We start from the raw sequence: 18577 nt of genomic DNA on the forward strand, positions 1-18577 counted from the left end.
AGACGGTCCCGTAGGTATGTGTCTGCATGGCACACAGATGGTTATACTGTATTAATTTTAGTGAGGCGTGGGGCTCAATTTGAATGCAGGCTTACCAAAGTGCAGCCCCCAAACAGTGGCGGAGCTTCATGCTTCGGCATTGGGCGGAGAGCAGGCTAGTGCGGGGCTGGCGTGCGTCCTGAGGGTGTGGCGCGTCACCCACAGGGGCGTGGTGCGCGTCCTGGGGGTGCAGCGCCCGCAGGGGCATGGCGCCCGGCGTGGGCAGGGGGGTGCTGCCGGGGCTGGTGCGCTCCCCCCGCACTCCTCTTCCTCCGCCAGTGCCCCCAAATCTCCTTGGAGCATGTGTAGTTCCGCTTAAGTTTGTAAATGAGTGGATTTTGCTGATGGCTGATTAGTCGCTACCCCACCACATGTAGAATTAGGGGAGAAGAATTTTCCTCTAGAGGAAGTCTCAAGAAACAGTTTGGTCTTTGCAGGAGGGGAAGGCTATTTTGTGACCCAACACTCTGGTCGTTCGTGGGAGTGGGAAACAGTGTGTAGCCAATTGCAGAAGGTTCAGATTTACCTGGTGGATCAGCGTGTTGTCCTTTCTAAACTGGCCTACATTCCCTTCCTTCTGCTTGAGGAAGCACACAGGTAAACCAAGACACTGAACCCCTAATCACAGCAGCACACCAATTGCTGCTTTTCTCCTGGATTTTTGCCCTATTTTCTTTGTATGCCATTGTCTGACATCCTAGTGGAACATGCTTAACCGCTCAAGAGAAGGCAGGCTGAGGGAAATTCAGCATGGTTCCATACTCTCCCAACACGTTTCTGATGAAAATGGGGGTGCCCTAAGGAAAAACAGGATATTCAGGGATCAAATCAGAAACCGCGATGGATTCTGAAAATCTGGGACTGTCATTGGAAAATAGGGACACCTGGAAGGTCTGTAGTTCATCAAGTGCAGGAGCGACAAGGAGGGAGAAGTTCTTTGTATTCTGGTGCCCTGGAGAATGCGTAGAGCAGTGGTGTCCAAACTTTTTTCAAAGAGGGCCAGATTTGATGAAAGGGGCCAACCAAAGTTGTTGAGCTTCTTTTAGGATTGAAGCTGTTGAGGGGTTTTTTTTGGATTTTACCCCAGGAAATAAACTGCCACAGTTGCCGGATTAAACCGACCGGCGGGCCGGATTAGGCCACCGAAACAGACTTTGGACATGCCTGGCATAGAGGGAGCATTGGTCCCTGGAGTTGAGAATTAGAAACTCTTTAAAAGCATAAGCATTTTCCCCATTCCCCTCTGTAAAACTTAGTAACAGCTGGAGGTCTGCTCTCTTAGGAGGCCAGCATTATAAGAGAAAAGGAGAACAAGTTTGAAGAGTGGAATCCCATCCAAATCTAACCTGGATCGTGGGAGATCAGGAGAGCAGCAAGGAGAGACTGGGCCTTCTCTGCCGTAGCACCTCTTGCCTGGTGTTTTTGCTTTTTTTCTGGGCATTTGGACAGCAGCAACAATATTGTACTGCTAACTCTTATTTTATTACTGTATTTATTTGCTGTAAGTTGCTTCAGGGCTTCTTTTTAAGCGGCAAATGATGCTTATATTTAATAAACCTAAATTAGCCGGCTGTACACATGAGATCCCAAGCAGGAAAATGGCAGGATTTGGGTCTGCTTTTCCAGTTTGCACCTTGTGAACAACTTCTTCCTTTGCTGATCGTTTTACCTAGCACACTTTTTAACCCTCCATCTTTTAAAAAAGTTAAAGCAATAGTGCAGTTAGTGTCCTTTGTAAAAAAAGTCCCTTTCGTACTCATACGGGAGGGAGGAAGGGAGAGAGAGAGAGAGATTGATTGCTGTATCCTAACCCATTCCTGCAAAGCATGAATTGCAATTCCACACGCAGCTTACAGTGGAAGGGCAATGATTTGCTAGCTCTAGGAGTTTACAGATCTGGAAGCATCCCCAGAATTTGCGAATGAGCTGGCTGCCCTCATCCTTTCCCTGCTTTCCGTTGTTGGGGCGAAAGCGGAAGAGTACCGTGTACAAGGAAACTGGAGGAGGCGGTAAAGGGGGAAAGCAAGCCCCTTTCCCCTCCGGGCCATAGGTACGTAATGTGCTGTACATTATTTGTGGGAGGAATCACGCAGAAGTAAACAGGCTCAGGTTCTGTTTGACTCCTTCTCTACTCTTCTGGGAATGACACTAGTATTCTCGTGTCTTTGCAACAGTATTTTCCTTGCCAGTTTTGATTCACAGGTAGCAAACTCTGGGTTGGTTTGTGGACCTCCTGGAGAGGAGGACAGAGTTTCTTTGCTCCTTCCTGTTTTTACCGTTCTGTTTTTGGCTGCCATACAGCACTGTGCTAAGCCAAGGTTTGGGCCAGGGGATACGTTTGTAAACCAGTTGTTTGCTTCCCATTTGAACAGAATATTTCCCTGTTAATCGTGTGGGCGAAACTTGTGTTGTTTTGGATCATTCCAAATCCTGGCAATTTGCTTCTGGTGACAGTCATCCTGTGGTCTCCCTGATTTATAAAGAAGATAGAGGAATATACCATGCAGTGAAGAAAGCATTAGGTTTCGGGTTGGAGTTGAGGTGTTAGCTTTTCAGCTCCTTTTGCTCTGAATAAAGGTATTTATGCTTGTGCGGCATCTGATTCCCCCCCTTCTCCTCCTCCTAATGGGTCAGCACAGCTACCTGCTCAGTCACAGTGATTGATGTTTCAGAGGCCTCCTGGAAATGAGCAATGCCTTCTTAAGTTCACAGATAATAGCATTGTGCAGAGACCCCAGCAATAAACCTTCCTTGCGTTTTCTTGCTCTTCCTTTGTCTTTGTTTGTTTGCAGTTGCAGATCTGTGTTGTGCTCCATCCCATTGTGTCACTTTTACGCAGTGATACAATCCCAATTACTAATTCAGGTATTTATTTTTCGTTTGGTTCGTGTGGCTAAAGCAACTTCAGCTAAGAAGGGTACGGGGTTAAAGGTGACTCAGATAAAGTTGGACCAGGGCTTCTCAAGTGTCCACAGCAATGTCTTGTCTTAGCTTGGGAGGTTTGTTTATTATTTATTTAAAGCACATCTTACCCTGCTCTTCAGAACAAGAGAAAGTCAGTCCGTGCCCTCGGGCTCACAACCTAAAAGACACGAAACAGAAGGAAAAGAGGAGGAGGAGGGAGGAGGAAAGAAATGCAAGCGGAGGCACCAGTTGTTAAACCTGTCCCCCCCAAGTGCAACACAAAGTTGCACTTTGTGTGTTGCACAAAGTGTGCAGTTCAAACCAACATTTTCAACCCCAGTGATAATTACAGTAGTAAAAGTGAAATTTTGTATGGTCTGCACCACTAACAGGAGAGGGATGTGCGGGTGGCGCTGTGGTCTAAACCATTGAGCCTAGAGCTTACCAATCAGAAGGTCGGCTTACCAATCAGAAGGTCGAATCCCTGCAACGGGGTGAGCTCCCGTTGCTCGGTCCCTGCTCCTGCCAACCTAGCAGTTCAAAAGCACATCAAAGTGCAAGTAGATAAATAGGTACCTCTCTGGCGGGAAGGTAAACGGTGTTTCTGTGTGCTGCTCTGGTTCGCCAGAAGCGGCTTAGTCATGCTGGCCACATGACCCGGAAGCTGTATGCCGGCTCCATCGGCCAATAAAGCGAGAAGAGCGCCACAACCCCAGAGTCGGCCACGACTGGACCTAATGGTCAGGGGATCCTTTACCTTTACCTTTTTACTAACAGGAGAGGTTCCTGTTTGCTTTGGGTATGCAGTGCAATCTGGAGGTGGGAGACTTGGCTGCTGATAAATATCTTAGGGTGGTAGACAGGAAAAACATATGAAACACTGATATATGCAGTGGATTAGTTAACACCTTCTGAACTGGAAACAGGTTTTTATTGTACCTTTGCCGACTTCAGAGTTCTCGAGCCCCACCCTTATTAATGAAGCACAAAGGGGAGAAAAAAAGTTGTTGCCTTATCTCTGGCCCCAGACAGATGTCTTGAGACGGTTTGGTGCCTGAGGCAGAAAAATCCAGATAATTCGTCTCCTCTCTCCCCTAGTGATAAGAACATGATTGTGCTTTTTCAAGGCTCCCCATTTTTCCAGTGGTCTTCTCCAGCCTGGTGCCCTCAAAATATGTTAGACTTAACCTCATCAGCCCCAGCCAACTGGGTTTATTTATACAATTTTATTGTTTCATTTATTGATTTATTTTACTGATTCCAACAAATCTGCATAACGCTTGATTGTAAACAACAACAAAGCAGTTTGGAATAAAAGAACAAGATGAATTGCAAAAACAACATCTATATATGGGGAACTTGCCTAAAGTTGCAATCTCATGTGCGCTTACTCAGGAGTAAACCCACTTCAGAGAGCATGATTTTTGACGAATTGTATTTAAATGCTACCAATCCTTTATAAACATTTGTAAGCCTTTTTTTTTTGGAAAGAGCAATTAAGAGTAAATATCAAAGTATGGCATTTAAACCTTTCTATGCTTTGTAAAGCTTTGAAGATACGTAATGTCGGACGTGGCTGTGGTGTTGTAGTTATTTGTGTCACAAGTGAAACTAAAAAATCGGGGTGTGTGTTGGGGAAAGATGGACAGGCAGGGGAATATTTATGTGATAATTGGGTATAGATGCGCACAGGAAGTCTTCCAGTGCTGCTTAATTTACAGCTCTTTTAATTAAAAAGAACCCACTTGATATACAGGTTTTGGGCCTGGTTTTAACAGGCCTACAAATTGTACAGCCAACTTGTACATCGGCAAAGGTTCTTCTGGGAAGTCTGGGGAATCTGCTGAAAGACTTGAGGATAAAGTTGATAAGAGAGGAAGAGATGGAGAAGGATTGAATATCCGATCACCTGTGGATCTCTTTTCTTGTAGTGCCTGAAGGACTTAGCTTCTCCCACATTTTTCTTGAGCAGTGTTTTTCAGTCTTTGATATCGTTGGGTCGCAGCTCCCATCATCCCTGACTCCTTAGGATCACAAAATTGTAGAGTCACCAGGTCCTGTCACAAGGCCCAATCCCAGCAGTGCAGAAATCCTGCCCACAGATGGGGAGATGATTACGATTACATTTATCCGTTGCTTTAGACAATAAAAAAACGATCAGGGCAACCTGTCCCAGTAAAAGACAACACGTAAAAGCAATATAAAACCAGATTTTAAAAAATGCAAAATATGTAAAACACTAGTAGTAATGACAAGTCCTGCCCACAGGGTGGATAAAAACCAATGATTTTTTTAAATTTAAATCAGATTTTTAAAATTTAAATCAGATTTTTTTTTTTAAAATTGGATTTTTAAAATAAAATGCTTTTGGAGGAGAAATCTTTCTAAAGATAGTTTTCTATTTAAGTTACATTATAGTCCAAAGGCTATTCATCAGGAAATAAGGTTTTGTTTTAAGTTTTCCATGTGTGCTAAAACTCAGTCTAAGTTTTTTTTTTTTTTAGTTTAACCACATCAGTTAACAAACATGGATACATATTATATAATGTTATTGTTATGGTTAAATACATTGTTTAAATTGTTATTCAGGAAATGATTATTTTTCTCCTTCCAATAAAGTACAGCAGAAAAGTTGTCCCAATATAAACAGTTAAGTTATTAAACTGCACAATAATTTCATAATTCTTGGTCTATGTATTTCTAAAAGTATAACCAAATCAGTAATTTTTTATATACAGTGGTACCTCGGGTTACATACACTTCAGGTTACAGACTCCGCTAACCCAGAAATAGTACCTCAGGTTAAGAACTTTGCTTCAGGATGAGAACAGAAATCGTGCTCCAGCAGTGCGGCAGCAGCGGGAGGCCCCATTAGCTAAAGTGGTGCTTCAGGTTAAGAACAGTTTCAGGTTAAGGACGGACCTCCGGAACGAATTAAGTACGTAACCAGAGGTAGCACTGTAACTGTAAAAACTACTCTGAAAATTTATTACTCCAAAAATGAAACCTTCATCTGGTTGTAAATACTAAAATTATACCTGCAAGAATGAGTCTTCCTGTAAAAAAATGATTTAAATCAAGTCTTACTGACTAGTGATTTAAATCGTGATTTAAATTGATTTGATGTAAATCAAATCCACCCTCCAGCCCACCCTCCTTTAGGATGCGCATCAGTGTAAGAGGCAACAGTGCTTAACCAATGCCCTGGGGAAACCAAAGAGTCAGTAAAAACTGACTCTGATGAGCGTTCCACCTGAGATGAGGAGGGGAGGCACCACTTGAAAAGCGCTGTTCCCATGTGGCCACCCTCCACACTTCCTTCTGGTGGGGTACCCAGAGAAGGGCCTCTGGTGAAGATCAATTACCTTCGGGGCCCAATTCAAAGTGCTGGTTTAGACCTTTAAAGCCTTAAATGGCTCAGAACCACAAAACCTCAGGGACCGCCTCTCCCTATATAAACCGACCCAGACTCCATGAGTTCATCATCTGAGACCCTTCTTTGTGTGCCTCCTCCATGTGAGGGTGGTGACAGGAGAACGGGGCCTTTTCTGCATTGGCTCCCCATTTGTGGGATGTTCTCCCCAGGAAGGTTTGCCTGGCGCCTTCATTATATATCTTTAGATGCCAGGCAAAAACGTTCTTCTTCAGACCTTGGACTGATTAATATTCCACAGCCTTTAAAATGTGTTTATGGGAAGGAGGGGGTTGTTATTGTTTTGTTCTTTCATCTATTTACTTGTGTTTTTAGCTTGTATTTTAATCCTGTGAACTGCCCTGAGATATTCGGATGAAGGCAGGTATATACATCTAATAATAATACAGTGGTACCTCGGGTTAAGAACTTAATTCGTTCTGGAGGTCCGTTCTTAAACTGAAACTGTTCTTAACCTGAGGTACTACTTTAGCTAATGGGGCCTCCCGCTGCCGCCAGGTGATTTCTATTCTCATCCTGAAGCAAAGTTCTTAACCTGAGGTACTATTTCTGGGTTAGTGGAGTCTGTAACCTGAAGCGTCTGTAACCCAAGGTACCGCTGTAGTCATTATCATCATCATTGACACTCAAACCTCCCCATTCCCCCATATTCGGATCAACAGTAGCTCCGTTCAGGTGTTTCCATGCAACTGAGATGGTGTAGAGTTTGGCAGAAGGGGTTGTGCCATCTGCAAACAGCATATTCTATATGTTAATTCAGCAAAGATTCCATAGATTGCACTGCATTATGCTTTGAGGATGCCAAAATTTGGGTGCACCGTAAGAGGGAGAACTCATTGGTGTCTGTCTACTGAGAGAAGAGAATGAAGAAGAAGCCAGTTTTGGTGACCCCCTTTCCCTCCTGCCCCACATCTCTCTAAACCTGATGTTGTGGCTTTGGGGGACTATCCAGAGCCCTTTTAGAGGGGGTGTGGGGTGCTGCAACAGTCGCTGAAAATTGGCTCTCTCCCTGCTGTTCCATTGGATTCTTTCCTGTCAGTGGAAAGTCACCAATGGAGACTACACTAAGAATGAAAAGGTGGATAAATGCAATAGCTTTGAAACTGCTTTTATGTTACTGCTGTCTGTGTATTTGCATAGCAAAAGGTGGAAGGAAGCTATCGGAATAAATGCCTGATGGGAATGAGCAGCTGCCCCCCCCCCCAGTTTTTGCGCAATGAATATAAGTTATCAGCAGCATAAGACCTGCAGCTTTGCTGTACATGTGACAGTAAAAAAAAATAAAAACGGCTGTCCAATTTAACCTGGCATGTCTGATATTGTGACATTTTAGGAGGTTCTTCTTCTTGGTATTATGCCGTGCTTAGAAGACTTCTAGAATTAAAATCTTAAAATAGCAGCAAATCTGGCTGTGCTTTGAGTACTGTGTGTGCATAGGTGAGCTTGTTCATCAGTAAACTTGAAGTCACTTTAAAAATGTCAGTTCCAGAATTCACCAAGCTGAGGCTCGATCAACGGTTGAAAGTCCACTGTGCAAAAGGATACAGAGAATGAAATTGAGAGCCCTGGTCATTCTGCGGAAAAGGGGCGTTTGCTAGAAGAACTGTTGTTGTTTAGTCGTTTAGTCGTGTCTGACTCTTCGTGGCCCTATGGACCAGAGCACGCCAGGCACTCCTGTCTTCCACTGCCTCCCACAGTTTGGTCAAAGATCCTTCATGGATCACTGCCTTGCCGTGGTGAAGGGGCTTGAATAACTCAGAGAAGCTATGAGCTATGAGCTATGCTGTGCAGGGCCACCCAAGATGGACAGGTCATAGTGGAGAATTTTGACCAAACGTGATCCACCTGGAGAAGGAACCGGCAAAACACTCCAGTATCCTTCGCAAGAAAACCCCATGGACAAAGACAACAGAAGAACTAGAGATGTACAAAATCTAGTCATGGCCTAGGGTACCCCTCTGAAAAAAGTTACTCATCTCAGATGAACTTTTAGCTCCCTTAAAATACTTTGTAGCACCCCCAATTCACTTTTAATCCTGCTCTAAATGAAATTTTGCCTGCAGCAAAATGTTTTGTGGAGGTTCTTGGAATAGCAGAATGCCCTTTCACAAGGGAGAAGTTAAAAGTCTCATAAATGGCAAACACAGTATGTTGGGAAAGGGGTGGAATATGCGGAAATGGATCTAGGAAGAACAGTACAGTGATACCTTGGGTTACATATGCTTCAGGTTACAGACGCTTCAGGTTACAGACTCCGCTAACCCAGAAATAGTACCTCGGGTTAAGAACTTTGCTTCAGGATGAGAACAGAAATCGTGCTCTGGTGGCGCAGCAGCAGCAGGAGGCCCCATTAGCTAAAGTGGTGCTTCAGGTTAAGAACAGTTTCAGGTTAAGAACGGACCTCCGGAACAAATTAAGTACTTAACCCGAGGTACCACTGTAGTGGTCTTGACTTGGGGAAACATTGGAAAAATCAATTGGCTGGAACCAGTTACATGATTCAAAAGCACCTGGTCGCATTAATGCTTTCCCCCCCTCTCAATAGTAAGAGTCCTGCTGCGTCCATTATGTGTGATTTAAGTAGAAAACGTGGAATTTGTATATCTTCATCAATCTAGGAGTACTTGTTGTCTCTAGAACTAGATTTTCCTACTGTGCTGATGATGCTCTTGGCATGGCTGCGTTGCAACACTCAGGTAGCCACACCCAGTTCTCTCTTTTAATTGGCAGCTCGTTTGCTTGACTTACGCAAGGGCTAGATTTCCTCTTCTGCCTTGTAACCGCCCTAGATAGAAGGAAGCAGCAGATAACACTTGGAGAACGGCTGTTCTCTCAAGCAGTTTGCAGGCTCTCATTTCAAACATTTTATCAGCCTGTTGTTCTTCGCAGTGAGGAGTGAGGTTTGCGGGAACATAGGCTACTATCTTATACTGAGTCCCACTGTTGGTCTGCCTCATTCAGTATTGTCTACACCATGGGTAGGCAAACTAAGGCCCAGAGGCCGGATCCGGCCCAATCGCCTTCTAAATTCGGCCTGCGGACGGTCCAGGAATCAGTGTGTTTTTACATGAGTAGAATGTGTCCTTTTAGTTAAAATGCATCTCTGGGTTATTTGTGGGGCATGCCTGGTGTTTTTACATGAGTAGAAAGTGTCCTTTTATTAAAGTGCATCTCTGGGTTATTTGTGGGGCATAGGAATTGATTCATTCCCCCCCCCCATATGGTCTGGCCCACCACATGGTCTGAGGGACAGTGGACCAGCCCATGGCTAAAAAAGGTTGCTGACCCCTGGTCTACACTGACGGACAGCAATTCTCCAATTTAAAATGCATCTCTGGGTTATTTGTAGGGCCTCCTTGGTGCTTTTACATGAGTAGAATGTGTGCTTTTATTTAAAATGCATCTCTGGGTTATTTGTGGGGCATAGGAATTCGTTCATTCTCCCCCCCAATATAGTCCGGCCCACCACATGGTCTGAGGGATGGTAGACCAGCCCACAGCTGAGAAAGGTTGCTGACCTGTGGTCTACACTGACGGACAGCAATTCTCCAGGGTTTCAGACGTGGGTCATTCCCAGCCCTGCTTAGAGAGGCCAGGGACATTCTGAATGCAGTGCATATTCTTCGATTGAGCTATGGCCCTTCCCACATGGTGAGAAATCATTTCTTGCCCAGGAAGGATACTTGCAAAATGCCCTGGGCCCTGGCGATCTGTGGTTAAACTTCTCATGCTTCAGTTTGCTTTACTGAGTTTCGAATCTCTTTACAAGCACCCGTTGATTAGGAATAAATTACCCAGCCTAGGCTCCAGGTCAGGCAGATCAGATCTGATGACCTCCATGCCAAATCTGGTGCCACCTTACAGGCCTGAACATATAGAAGCATAGAATTGTAGAGCTGGAGGGGGGACCCTGAGGATCATCTATCCCAACCCCCAACAATGGAGGAATATGCAGCTGTCCACCTCTCTCCATACGAGCCTACCTGGACTCTGAGATCATCCTCTTGAAGACCTTCTTTGTGTGTCTCCTGCACGAGAAGTTCGGAGGTAGGCAACATGAGAACCAACCTTTTCTGTGGTGGCTCCTCATTTGTGGAATGCTCTCCCCAGGTTATGGAGCCTTCATTATACATCTTTAGGCGCCAGGGTGAAAAAACATTCCTCTTTGACCAGGCCTTTTGGCTGATTAACATCCTTTACTCCTATAAATGTGTTTGTGGGAGGAAGGCGTTTTTATTGGTTTGTGGTTTTTTGTTCTTGTTCTTATTATACATTTTGTGTTTTTATCTTGTGCTTTTGTTTTGTAAATCAAGATCTACAGACGAAGGGCGGTATAATAAATCAATCAATGGAATGCAGAGGAGGGGGGGGGCGTCTTTAAGAGACTGACCCAAAAGGGCTACTTTTATCTACCAGCTTCCCTTTCTGAGGCCTTAGGAGCAGTGTCAGAGATCTTGCTGTTGGGTGTTTCATTAGCAAACATTTCCTTGGTGGGACCCAGTGACAGGTCGTTCAATGATTGGTTTTTGGGTGTGTGTGCTGCTGTTTAAATTGTTTTTGTGCTGGCATGCATTCCCCCCCCACTTTTTTTCCCTGAATCGTGTTTTTAATTGTCACATTTTTGCTTCTATCATAGCAGTTTTGGAAAACTGCACATTATGCTAAGATCTAAAAGATGGTATGAATAAACAATATTGTGAGCGGACTGAGTTTTGTATAGTTGCCTCTTTCTATTTGTCCCAGTACAGTACTTGATTATTTTTTTAAGTTCAACGTAAGAATCCTATATAAAGTGTGTAAATTCTTCTTATGGTACTATTCTTCTTCTTCTTCTTCTTCTTCTTCTTCTTCTTCTTCTTCTTCTTCTTCTTCTTCCTCTTCCTCTTCCTCTTCCTCTTCCTCTTCTTCGTCCTCTTCTTCTTCTTCTTCTTCTTTATAAAGTGTGTAAATTCTTCTTATGGTACTATTCTTCCTCCTCCTCCTCCTCCTCCTCCTCCTCCTCCTCCTCCTCCTATCTGGCGATCACTCGTAGCTGAGTAAGATTGTCTTCCATAAACACGGTGTTAACAATGAGTCCGTAAGTGACTGTGGAGGCCAATTCTGGATCCACACATCCTTCCACAGTGGGGACATTGGTTTCTGGGCAGGAGTTGATCACAGTGTGGATTTGCCAAGCGTGCCTTCCTCTTAGCACATTTCTCCCTTGCGTCCTGAGTTCGAGTGTCTTCAAAGCCCATGACACCTTTGGTAAACGCTGTTCTCCAACTGGAGCGCTCGCAGTTGTCAGAGATTATACTACATTTTTTAGATTTGCCTTGAGACAGTCTTTAAACCTCTTTTGTTGACCACCAGCATTACGCTTTCCATTTTTAAGTTCGGAATAGAGTAGTTTACATTTATATTTATACTATACATTTAACCCCTCGCACCACCCCCCAAAAAACCTGGGAGCTGTAGTTTACTCCTCAGAGCTACAATTCCCAGCACCCTTAACAAACTACAGTTCACAGAATTATTTGCAAGAGGGAATGTGCTTTAAATGTATAATGTGATAAAGGGGTATTTGATCACAGACCTAGAGGCCTTTAATGAACCCAATAGCAGCTCTCCTTCTCCTTTAACACCTGATTTAAGACCAGTCTTCAGGGGTAACTGCATATATAAGTTGGCTGGTGCTGCTGGTGTTAAGAAACTGATCCAGCTTTACCTGCTGACACAATACAGCCAGACTCCCATTTCTCTTTGCTTGCTCTTCTTTTTCTCTTGGCTAATAGCTGGGGAGAATCAGATAGCAACATTTTCTGCAAATCCTGCAGTTTAACTCTATAGTGTGTTAGCGTGTGTGTGTGTGTGTGGTTTTTTTTTGCATGTTCCCTGAAAATGCCAAAATTTTAAAGCAACAACAACAACAACATTTTTAATTCTGTTTCATCTTCATCTTCAGTTGGTCCAGGAAAATACTGTCAAGACATAATTTTATTTTTATTTTTAAAATGAATGAAAACATTTCAAGGTGGTACACTGTTTGTGAGCCTAATTATACAGTATCTTTTATCAGCGCTTAGAAGCAATAAGATCCCACCTTGCTATTTTATTTTAACATATATGTGTTTTCTTCCAGCTAAACTTGCAAAGCGGTCCCAGGAGAGAGAAAATCTTGGTATGCTGGTCTGGTCGCCCAACCAGAATATTTCTGAAGCAAAGTGTAAGTTTCTGGATTTTTGCTTCCCCCAACCCCCCTACTTTTTTTTTTTAAAGCCTGTTTAAAAAGGAAAATAAAATAAAACACCAGGATGCTTTCTCACTGGGGAGAGACTACAGCTGTAACCTACTTTGTGTTTTCATTGTCCTTTAAGTGGAATTTTGAGTCTGTGATATAACACAACCTTATGCAAGGTTTGCTGAGGCTGATGGGAAGTGTTGTCAAAAACCTCTGGATGGAGAAAGCGTCTTTAATTCCTTCATTTCCTAATCGCACATCTTGTGAAAATTTTGAATGCAAGCTTCCCAGAGTTCTCACTAAATTACTGGACGTGTTCTATGAAGCATTGTGCAAGGATAAGTGCCATTGGCTTTACTGGTTTGGAGAGGGAGGAAGGAAAAAATACTGGCAGTTCAGCTGCAGGAGTAAAGTTTGTTGGGAGCAGAGTTGTCTCTAAGAATAAAGTGGGGAGTAACTGTTCAGAGGCAAGTATTCCCATTCATGCTATTTAGTTAACAAGTTTCTGAGAAGAATCCCCAAAAATATCAGGGTGACTGAAAATAGGTTATCTGCACTTTTCTTACTTTTTTTTTTAAAAAAAAAACTTTTTAAAAATGTGGAATGGCCACTCAAATTTGCATTATTAGCATAGCTGTCATCTTTCAGATTTGAAAATAAGGGATCGGCAGCCTCAACTGTCTCGGAGACAGTCTACGGGATATCTAACAGTCTGGGATAGCAGCGGGAAGCAGTGGGAAACGGCACTGGAATAAGGGAATTTCCCACAAAAAAAGGGGAGATTGACATCTATGATTATTAGCCCCCAGACTAACAGTAGAACATTTGTTTGTTATTGAAAGCATTTTTACCCACTCTCTTAGCCAAAAAGGTTTCTTGAGTGGCTTGCAAAAAAACAGATGACTCATTCAGGGAGTCATGACACACGAGGAAAAAAGAAGGGGAGGGAAGAGGGAAAAGACAAGCACAAATGACATCTCTTATAACACAGTTCTGTAGTTTTGCCTGTGCGGATTCTGTCTTGTCTCCCCACCACATCACATCTGGAAACAGAGCAGGTGACAACATTTGGGCCAGGCAGGAAGGATTGTTCCTGCTACACAGTTCTTCCTTTGGGCTAGTGGCAGGTGTGGTTGGAGAAGGCCTGAGGCCTTGCCCTAGAGAAAGACATGAGGGTCAGTTACAGAGGCTTGATGGCTCTTGGTCTGAGGCTCCGCATCATTTTCTCACCCTTTTGTGCTCTATTTTTAACCTGGCCAGTTGCATGTTGGATGTGCATTCTGTGAGGTTTGCTGTTACCTGGCTACATTCAGATCATCCCAGTATATGCTTGGAAATGGTAATGACTGGCCACTGAACATATTTTGTGAATCTTATATGATGCCGTTAGCGTAGCATTCAGCATAGATTGAGTTAGGTGTTTTCGATTTGTTCAGCCAGGTTGCGACTCCCTTGCAGTGCGGGCTTGTTGTCAGTCAGATTTAGTAAGCAAGTCAGGTCAGCTAACTGACTCTACCTGTAGCTGTAGTTTGTGCACCTTCAAATAACATGGAAAAACTGGGATATACATGAAAAGTAAAAGGTGCCTGTGTGAGGAGGCATTTTCTTCTGGTTTTAATTATATTTTCACCATATGCTGTTGCAAGGAACATTGTCCAAACACAGAAAACACTTTGAAGAGCGGCAAGCTTTGCTGAATAGTTCCAACTTTTGAACAGCGTATACAGACACTCATATTTTAAAACAACAACAACATAATTATGATTTATTAATGTCCTTTTTGTATTCTTCAGTTACATTCCGTTGCCTTATCCAACCACGAGGGATAGAACTTTTTGGAAAGTGATTTAAGGCTCTCAGTTCTGATAGGGTAGAAGAAGGAGGTTGGCAGCTCTTGTTCTTTATTCTCCTTCCCCTTTATACTTCCACGGGACGAAGCTTTTCTGAGATCTTGTGAAGTTTTGCATCTGCAAATTAGCATGCGTTCTAATTTGAGCTGCTCAGAAAAAAGTGTAGAGCTGATGTTCTCTAAAAGTTGTTGTTACAGTGCGCTTTAGGGCAAAAACTGTTGGTGCCGCCTTAAATATAACCAAGACAATGCAAATTAAAAAATAAAATAAAATTGGAACATAGGGAAAGGTGGCAGTCATGACCACATCGGCCCAGGACTTGTCTTTAGCCTTTTCCAAGGAGCTATAACACCTGCCTCCCAAATGAGCAGAAGGCCTGGTCTGTTGTTTTCCTTCCAGTTTTCTATAAAATATTATACGTCGACTGACTTGCAAGGATAAATCACGATAAGGCAGAGTAAGTTCTCTCTTCCGGGGTCTTTGCTATAAGATGGCCAAGCTGCGGATGACCGGCGGAACTTGTGGCCCCTCAGAAGTTGCTGAACTGTATCGCCCATCATCCCTTACCATTGGTGAATCTGGCTGTGGCTGATGGGAGTTGGAGTCCAATAGCACCTGGAAGGGTACAGCTCCCTGCTTGAGGGCATCAGAAAAAATTCCAAATCAATCTCCACCCCCCTTAGGTGTTCATTTTTGGGACAAATAGCCTGAGACGAGACTTGATTTAATGCAGTGACAGCCAACATAGTGTCCTCCAGAGTTGTTCTCCAAGTTGGACTCCAACTTGTCATTAGCATGGCCTGTGTGCAAGGGATGGTGGGAGTTGTAGTCCAACGCAAGAAACAACTGTTGGCTGCCAAGACTAGACACAATTTGCTGGTCCCTGTACATGAATTTCTGTAATGGCATGTGCAATTCTTTGCATGCATTCTCTGGTTGATGAACCTATCTCCACTGAGGGCGGAAGGTCGTACCACCTTGTTGAAAGTCTATAATGTATGTATGTGTGCACTTTTCTGAAGTTACCGCACTTCTCCTGGCTGTAGACTTTTTGTTTGTTGTTGTTGTAAAAAAATACCCGCCAGGAGCATTTGAAGTGCCACTTTAATGTGTGATGCACAGGGGAGTGTTATTCTGATCAAAGGCTTCTCCACCCACATCAAAAACTGAAGGAAAAGCAAAGCTGGGAATAATTTACATAGCCGAAGAACATTTTATTAATACCAAGGAGTTCCACTCGGATTTTCTCGCTTCTCTAACTCCAGAATCAGTGGATCTAATCAAATACTAGGCAGGGTCAGATAAGAAGTGAACCCATGGTTTGGTTCTGCTACTGCATGAATGATATTTAGGTCCACATGTTTTATCCTCCCCTTGTCTGCTCAGGATCCTTCATTTAGTTCTGGTTCTTGGCAAACCATAGTTTCTTGGGCAAACTGTGGCTTGCTGAGAGCATGAAGCTGAAGGAAAGAAAGGGAGAATGTGGATGCAAAGCTTCATTGGTTGCATACTATCCTGCCATGGTCTGGCATTATGGGATGGAACCTTTGGCTCACATGTTCCCCCTCTCTTTCTTCCTTGGCTTAATCAATTACAGTATTTCCTACTTTTGCTTCATGCCTCTATTTACTTATATTATTATTTAAAATATTTATGTCCTGACTGCTTGCTGTGATTCCAGGTTGGTTCACAAAAACGTTATAAAACATACAAATCATAGCTTGTAGTTATATCCAAACTTGCAAATTATTGTTTGAATTATCTCCTGAACCAGGACTTAGCTGGGCAAGCACAAACCATAGCTGTAGTGGTTCAAGGGTAGCAGCAAACCAGGAAGTAACTAAGTGGATAATTCCCAGAGATGGATCATTATAGCACAGGGCTCATTTTCATAGCACCAAACGACACATGTTGGGCAACCTGTGTTCCTATGTACACAGGTCAATATTGAATGCAAATTTTTCTGCAGCCTTTTGTTGCACGTGCATTTGGTCGCAAACCTAGGTTTGGTGTTCCTGTAATATGAAGAGTATTAGGCAGATATCCACCTGTTTGATTGAGCTTTGGTTGAGTTTGTAATGCTGCAATTCACAGGGATGCGGGTGGCGCTGTGGTCTAAACCACAGAGGCTAGGGCTTGCCAATCGGAAGGTCGGTGGTTCGAATCCTCATGACGCAGTGAGCTCCTGTTGCTCGGTCCCAGCTCCTGCCCACTTAGCAGTTTGAAGGCATGTCAAAGTGCAAGTAGATAAATAGGTACTGCTCTGACGGGAAGGTAAACGGCGTTTCCGTGCGCTGCTCTGGTTCACCAGTAGTGGTTTAGTCATGCTGGCCACATGACCCGCAAGCTGTCTGCAGACAAACGCCGGCTCCCTTGGCCTATAGAGCGAGATGAGCGCCGCAACCCCAGAGTCATCCACGACTGGACCTAATGGTCAGGGGTACCTTTACCTTTACCTTTACCTTTACTAATGCTGCAATTAAGGAGCCATTAATCTTTTTATGTATTATAATTTTAAGGTTGCGTTGGTGTTTTTTTACCTGTTCTTTAAAATTATTTTTAAAATAAATTTAATTCAAATATTAATTTAATTCAAATATTCTGTGGTTTAACCCACAGCGCCACCTGCGTCCCATTGATATAAAGCCTACTTCATTACAATAACCTTTTTTGCGTTGTAAAGAGTCTCTACCTGTTTTTGGACTACGATTCCCACCATCCCTGACTACTGGGCCTACTATCTAGGGATGATAGGAGTTGTAGTCCAGAAACAGCTGGAGACCCAAGTTTGGGAAACCCTGGTCTAGAGGAAGATTGGTATAAACTGCTTGAGTTATATCCAATTAAATCATACTCTGGGCAGCGTATGAGATTGTTCCTTTGCTTGGAACCAAAGGTGCAAAAAGCTCTCCCTATTGCTCATGCAATGTGAGACCATGATTTCCATTGGCCTTTGCCGCTCTTCCTCCTCCTCCTCCTCTACAACCTTCCTTGTCACATCCCATATTTTTCGGACGATTTTGGACCCTATCACATACACACTGGTTTGGTGGCAAAGTGGCAAGACAAAGGGAGGACTGACAAAACAATGGGGTCCCCACTTACAGTTTACATTTAGCATTGTAAATGAATTCTTTTCTGTATTACAGCTGAATTTGTTCTGTATTGCAGCTGAATTTGAATTCATGCATTCAAACAATAATATCAGTTTACAGTAGAATGTGGAAAGTTAACCACCATGAGATCTATGGGTGAGGGGTAGTATGCAAATTTAATTAATTAATTAATTAATTAATTAAAAGGTGACACCCAATTTTAGTCACACATGGTGAGGACTCATTGGAAGCAATGGGCAGCAAATGCAGAATTTTATTTTTTTGGGGAAAGTTTTTATTGTTAAAATAATTCAGTATTAATACACGCATATTGCGAATATACACGCATACAAACATACATTCCATACAATCCTTAAAAATATTCAAGCATACCTAAATTCAGTCCCACAGATAATTCCTTTTCCCATCACCTTTTGAACTTTTGAAAACAGCAATTTGCACTGAAATGCAGGTGTGCAGTTGTTAGCCCTGTTATGTTACTGTCCTCAAAGTCATTTAGCTGGCCTTCTCCCCAGTGGAAAAAAATAAATACAAAATTGAAATAAAAGTTTCCATATTAATTGCAGCTTCTTTTACCACTTCCCTCCCCTCCCACGCCATGCTCCTAGTTATTAAAAGTATTTTAAGGGGCAGTTTGCTTCAGTGTCGCGCGCACACACACACACACACATTTCTGTTGTTTATTTTCAGTACTATTTTAGCAGGGTTTGTTGGATGTCATTTGCGGCACAGTGGATTCAAAATACTGAATCCTCACACTAGAGGGGGCCGGAGGAAAAGGAAAATCAATACTTTGTTGCCATGGCAACTGGAGGAGGCCTGGGTTGGCCTGGGGTGGTCTCCTCCATTGAATTAATACATTGCTTCGGGTTTTCTCCCTTTTCTTTTCTTTTCTTTTCTTTTCTTTTCTTTTTTTTTTTGCTCTCTGCCCATATAACTAGCATAGCCAGCTCCCCTTCAGAGTCCTCAGTTTAGCCGAACAAAAAACTCAGAGCACACATACACCGTATCCTGG

At 43.2% G+C, this 18577-nt stretch overlaps 1 protein-coding gene across 2 annotated transcripts in view; it reads left to right on the top strand.

Annotated features, from left to right (window-relative positions):
• The window catches only part of RCOR1 (REST corepressor 1), a 142046-nt gene that overhangs the window by 37705 nt on the left and 85764 nt on the right, over positions 1–18577 (top strand). For both annotated transcript variants that reach the window (XM_083616825.1, XM_083616826.1), the window contains exon 3: positions 12498–12581. In XM_083616825.1, the coding sequence (XP_083472951.1) occupies positions 12498–12581 (84 nt within the window). The remainder of the gene's footprint in view (positions 1–12497; positions 12582–18577) is intronic.

This window comes from Podarcis filfolensis (assembly GCF_964270895.1).
Source record: "Podarcis filfolensis genome assembly, chromosome: 1".
NCBI classification, from domain to species: domain Eukaryota; kingdom Metazoa; phylum Chordata; class Lepidosauria; order Squamata; family Lacertidae; genus Podarcis; species Podarcis filfolensis.